This window comes from Lygodium microphyllum, chromosome 12 (genome assembly GCF_053477565.2).
Source record: "Lygodium microphyllum isolate KBCC chromosome 12, Lygodium_microphyllum_v1.1.10, whole genome shotgun sequence".
NCBI lineage: Eukaryota > Viridiplantae > Streptophyta > Polypodiopsida > Schizaeales > Lygodiaceae > Lygodium > Lygodium microphyllum.
Genome location: NC_141146.1, coordinates 85,079,947 through 85,086,192, shown reverse-complemented (window position 1 = coordinate 85,086,192; position 6,246 = coordinate 85,079,947). Strand labels below are relative to the sequence as shown.

At 42.4% G+C, this 6,246-nt stretch overlaps 1 protein-coding gene across 1 annotated transcript; it reads left to right on the top strand.

Annotated features, from left to right (window-relative positions):
* The first annotated feature begins 737 nt into the window (after positions 1-737).
* On the top strand, positions 738-4,646 carry LOC148027998 (pentatricopeptide repeat-containing protein At2g27610-like). The gene is made up of 2 exons (XM_087689687.1): positions 738-977; positions 1,060-4,646. The coding sequence occupies exons 1-2, from the start codon at positions 870-872 to the stop codon at positions 4,498-4,500; spliced, it is 3,549 nt and encodes a 1,182-aa protein (XP_087545813.1). The 5' UTR covers positions 738-869; the 3' UTR covers positions 4,501-4,646.
* Positions 4,647-6,246: the final 1,600 nt, after the last annotated feature.

Sequence of the window (6,246 nt, the reverse complement as noted above, 5' to 3'; positions counted from 1 at the left end):
GCTCCTACTTAAAACCCTTAGCAACCAATTTGGCCTTTTATGCTACCTTGGGGCATCCAGGGATACTCTTCAACTTGTATATCCCACTTCCATGGCACTGTATCTTTCCTATTAGGTAAAGGAACAAAATCCCATGTATGGTTTTTCTGCATTGAATCAAACTTAGACTGCATGGCTCTCTCCTAAGAGTGACTATTACCTCTGTGCATGGCCTCCTCATAAGTAAGGGACTTACCAGAAATCGATTACTACTATAATATAGTCCATTGAGGGTGCAAATCGATTAGGCTGACATCTATCTCTAATAGACAAGCTATTGGGCATGTACATCCTATCCAACATCATGATCATGGGCCATTGGAACATCACCTATGGGTTGTCTAGCTAGTTGTATGGTAACATGATCCTTATATATGTATATTAAATACATGTTTTAATAAGTATAATTTAATAATATGTATTATACATGTATATATTAATTGTGTATGTGTATATATACATATTAGTTCGCCAAATTAAGTTAGCATGCAAATGATTAATAATTAGCCTTGAAATATATCTTTGTAAAGCCATGTGTTCATTATGTTGTTGTTAGCATTGGTGTATTGGAGAATCATATTGTTGTTGCCGGTCCATGTTATCGCAAGCTTCCCCAAAGCAATTGTCCCTTAGAGATTCCTCCTCCTCAAAATAATATCCATCCCACCGTCTTCTTGCTTTTCCCATCATGCATTCAACTTCAACTGCCTTAGTCCTATTGGGGCCTCAAGAGTTGGTGTTGGTGTTATGTATGTGTGTAATTGATGGGTACTACTTGATTTTGAGAGAGAGAGAGAGAGAGAGAGAGAACATTTTCTGCAGAAAGTGAAATGGCAGGACGATCGCAACTTAGCGCGTATCGTAGACATCTGCAATTTGAGTTTTGGAAGAAGTATTTTAGGGATCCCTCGAAATGGTGGGACAATCGAAGCCGTAAGGTGAATGTCGCATGCCTTCTACATTTAATTACGCTTTCCTGAACCTGTGACAAGCGAAGATCTTCTTGTTTTGGCACAGCAGACCAGCTCTCATTCTCCAGTCCTAAAGCACAAAATTGCCAAGGAGTCCTTATGGGCGGATGGCGTTTGCAATCCATCCTGGATTCGTGAAGAGGTGGCGAGAGAGGGGCTTGCAGGATTGGCAGAAATAAGAGATGCAGAGCTAAATTGGAAATTCGGCAAGGGGAATGAACAGAACATCGTGGCCTTACTAAAGGCTTGTGCGAAGCAGAAGGACGAATACACAGGGGTCAGTTTGCATGCTGATATTTTGAAAAGTGGGCTGCTTGGAAAGAGTCCTTATGTAGCAAGCACTTTAGTGAGCATGTATGCAAAATGTGGTGCACTTGTGAAAGCACAACGTGTACTTGATGAGCTTCCAGTACGTGACGTAGTCATTTGGAATGCATTAATTGCTGGATATACGCAACATGGGCATGGTGAAAAAGCATTATATTGCTTTGAAGAAATGCAACATGAGGGCATTCACCCAAATGTGATCACCTTCGCTTGCATCTTGAAAGCTTGCGGTAACATGGGAGCAGGTGACAAGGGCAAAAAGATTCATGATGAGATTGTTAAGCAGGGGTTACTAGGAACAAATGTTATGCTTGACAATGCTTTGGTGGATATGTATGCTAGGTGTGGTGCAGTGGCAAAGGCACATCAAGTATTTGAAGAACTTCCAATTCGAAATGTATCAACCTGGAATTCCCTAATCTTTGGTTATGTCCAACAAGGGCATGGTGAGGATGCATTGAATTGTTTTGAACAGCTGCAACGTGAGGGTTTTTGTCCAAATGCAATTACATTTGCTTGCGTCTTGAAAGCTTGTAGTAGCATAAGAGCAATTGACAAAGGCAAAGAAATTCATGATGAGATTGTTAAACAAGGGTTGTTAGGAACAGATATTGTGCTTGGGAACACTTTGGTGGATATGTATGCCAAATGTAGTGCCTTTGCAAAAGCACAACAGGTGCTTGATGAGCTTCCATTACAAAACATAGTCTCTTGGAATGCTTTAATATCTGGATATACCCAATATGGGCATGGTCGTGAAGCGTTAGATTGTTATGAACGGTTGCAATGTAAGGGCCTTACTCCAAATGGAGTCACCTATACTTGCATCTTGAAAGCTTGTGCTAGTTTGGGAGCAATTGATAAGGGCAAACAAATTCATGATGAGATTGTGGGACAGGGGTTGTTGGAAATAGATTCTGTACTTGGCAATGCTTTGGTTGAAATGTATGCTAAATGTGGCATACTTGCTAAAGCAGCACAAGTGCTTCACGAGCTTCCGGTTCGCAACGTAGTGTCTTGGTCTATACTAATCAGTGGATATGCCCAACACGGGCACGGTGAGGAAGCATTAAACTGCTTTGAACAAATGCAACATGAGGGCCTTCATCCAAATGCAGTTACCTTTACTTGCATTTTAAAAGCATGTGGTAATGTTGGTGCAGTTAACAAGGGCAAGCAAATTCATGATGAAATTGTCAAAAAGTGCTTGCTTGGGACAGATATCGTGCTTGGAAATTCTTTGGTGGATATGTATGTCAAGTGTGGTGCACTAACCAAAGCCCAAGAAGTGCTTGATGAGCTTCCAGCGCGTGATATTGTGACTTGGTCTACACTGATTGCTGGATACGCTCAAAATGGGCATGGTGAGGAAGCATTGAAGTGCTATGAACAAATGCGTTGTGAGGGCCTTTGTGCCAATGAAGTAACCTTTGCTTGCATCTTGAAGGCTTGTGGAATTGTAGGATTGGTTGATAAGGGCAAAGAAGTTCATGATGAGATTGTCAGACAGAGGTTCTTGGGAACAAATATTGTGCTCGACAATGCTTTAGTGGATATGTATGCCAAATGTGGTGCACTCACAAAAGCACAAGAAGTGCTTGACGAGCTTCCAACTCGGAATGTAGTGACATGGAATGCACTAATTGATGGATATGTCCAACACTTCCATGGTGAGGAAGCAATTAACTGCTTTGAACGGATGCAACGTGAGGGCCTTTGTCCCAATGAAGTGACGTTTGCTTGCATCTTGAAAGCCTGTGGCAGCATTGGAGCAACTGACAAGGGAAAACAAATTCATGGTGAAATTGGGAGACAGGGGTTACTGGAAACAGATATTATAGTTGGCAATGCATTGGTGGATATGTATGCCAAATGTGGTGTGCTTGCTAAAGCACGACAAGTTCTTGATGAGCTTCCCAATCGGAATGTTGTGTCTTGGTCTGCATTAATTGGTGGATATGTGCAACATGGTCATGCTGAGGAAGCTCTGGACTGCTTTGAGAGGATGCAACAGGAGGGTGTTTGTCCCAATGCTGTCACCTTTGCAAGCATTTTGAAAGCCTGTGGGTGTGTGGGAGCGGCTTGTAAGGGCAAACAAATTCATGATGAGATTGTCAGACAAGGTTTGCTGGAAACTAATTGTCTTGTGCTTGGCACTGCTTTGGTGGATATGTATGCCAAATGTGGCATGCTTGCAAAAGCACAACTTCTTCTTGATGAGCTTCCAGTTTGGAATGTAGCTACTTGGAATGCACTGATTGCTGGATATGCCTTACAAGGGAGGAGTGATAAAGCTCTGAAATGCTTTCAACAGATGCAACACAAGGGCCTTTGTCCCGATGCAGTGACAATTAGTTGTGTTCTTAATGCTTGCAGTCACTCAGGACTACTGGATGAGGGCCAGATGTATTTTGCAAATATGAGCACCAGTTACGGTGTTATACCAGAATTTGAGCACTACACTTGTATGGTTGATCTTTTCGGACGTGCAGGACACTTTAACAAGGCAATACAAGTGATCAAAAAAATGCCATCTCCTAATTATCTTCCAGTCTGGGCTGCACTCTTGGGTGCTTGTCGAAAATGGGGAAATGTGAAGCTTGGAAGATTGGCTTTTGAGCACATAACACATCTGGATAAAACTCATGCTGCAGCTTATGTTTGTATGAGTAATATTTATGCAGCTGCTGGCATGCAAGAGGATGCAGAAAAGATTGAATCCATGAGAGTGCAGAATGAAGCATGGAAGAAGCCAGGATGTAGTTGGTGGAGTGATGGGGAGGGAATTGTTCATTCTTTTTCTGTTGGGGATACAAAGCATGCACAAAACAAATATATTTATGCAAAGCTGCAAGATCTTACTGATAAAATGTCACAAGAAGGATATTCACCAAGTTTGCATTGGGTATCACAAAACATTCCCGATGGTGCAAAGGAGGATGTGCTTTGCGGGCATAGTGAGAAGTTGGCCATTGCTTGTGCTCTTATCAACACACCTTCAAAGGAACCTGTAACTGTTGTGAAGAACTTGCGAATCTGTGGTGATTGCCATGCTGCTACATCATTCATATCAAAAATAGAGAAGCGTAAGATCACTGTAAGAGATGCAAACCGCTTTCATGTTTTTGAAGGTGGTAAATGTTCTTGTGAGGATTATTCCTAATGCTGACTTTCTTTGCAAATTGGATGTGCAGCATCTAATTGATTCTCTTTATGTTGTGCATTGCCATTCAGTCCACATTACCTCAAATGTTGGGCTCCAAAACAATCTGATAGTGGTTTGTATGGAGGTGGAATTTATGTTAATACCATAAAATTGGCATGCTTACTTTGTTTCCCTGGAAAAAGCCAGTATCCACCTTACCCCAAATGTTCGGCTCCAAAACAATCTGGTAGTGGTTTGTGTGGAAGTGGGATTTATGTTGATGCCATAGAATTGGCATGCTTACTTTTGTTTCCCTGGAGAAAGCAAGTATTTGGTTGCTTGTTTTTGTAGATGTTATTGGAAGGACTATTGATGATGTTAGAATTGGCATGCTTACTTTTGTTTCCCTGGAAAAAGTGAGTATTTGGTTGCTTGTTTTTGTAGATGTTCTTGGAAGGACTATTGATGATGTTAGTGCTGCTTCAGATTGACTGATGTTAGTGCAGCTTCAGTTTAACTTTGTTTGGGAGCTAAGTGTGCAATGTATGTAATTGGTTTTTTTAATGTGATCCATTTTCTTTCATTAGTTCTCCCCCAGAGCGTTCAGCTGCAACCAGTAAAGTGCGATTGTGGGGAAATTAGGATGATGATAAAACAGGACTCAAAGGTGAGGAGTAACTCAGAGTGAATGGGCAGAGATGAACCTCTGTTGCTCAGAGTGGACTGGGGCAGAGATGAACTGGAGAGTGTTGTATTCTCAATGGATCCTGCGTTGCAGCAGACAGCCTCTTTGTATGATTAGCTGCTGTAAATGCAGATCAGAATGTGGAATCTGTCTGGAACAGGCTGAAGATCAGCAGTGGCAGGCTGAAAGTGCAGCTCCGGCTGCAAGGCAACAGCTCCAGGTGGTGGTTTGAGTTTTGGGTGGCAGCTGGGAGCTGTGAATGCATCCCTAGACAGGCTGATGGAGGCGGCGGTCAGCTCCAGGGGGGAAGAGGCGGTAGCTGATCAGCAAAATGCTGGTTTATAACAGGTTGTACAGCTCTGTGATGGCTCAAGGATGATGGGCAACTGCTGCCAATAGGGCACCACAGCAGCAACAGGGTGGATACGCAGTCCAGAAATAGTGATGTCCTCTATGCAGGGTGTAGACAGCAGTGGATGATAGGGTGCTAGCTGATGGAGAGTGGAAATCTGGATTGACAAGTGGCTAGGCAGGCTCTCTATTAATAGATGTGGATCCAACCAAAAAGTTTGGGTGTTTGCTTATGGGACGTAGAAATTTTGTAGTATTTTGAGTTTTGGGGTTGTTTAGAATAAGCTAATGAAGGCTTAAACTGCAATGCACCTGTTTTTACCTTGGCACCTCTTCTTAGGCCTAAAATTGGAACAACCCAGAAGGAACTGCAAGCATAGCTCACCTTAGAATACCCCTGAGGCGTCCCATCCCAAAGTAGCCATGGCAGCAGTCTAGGCGTGTATGATAGTTGTCCAAGAACCTACCAAGACTACAAAGGCAATCGTTATCTCCTCTCGGAAGCCCAAAGGGCCACCCCAAAGAGGTCAACACATTAGACAAAGGGTGCTTGTTGGCTGCCTAGTGGCCTAGCAAGACTTGCAAAGGCAATTAAACAGCTTTGAACTATTATTTCCTTTTTTTTTACCCCTTGTCCTTTTTTTTTCTTTTTTTCTTTTTTTTTTTGGTTTTTTAAAGGTAATGATGAATTTATGTCCACAAGGCATCAAACAAAGGCTGCTCATCGA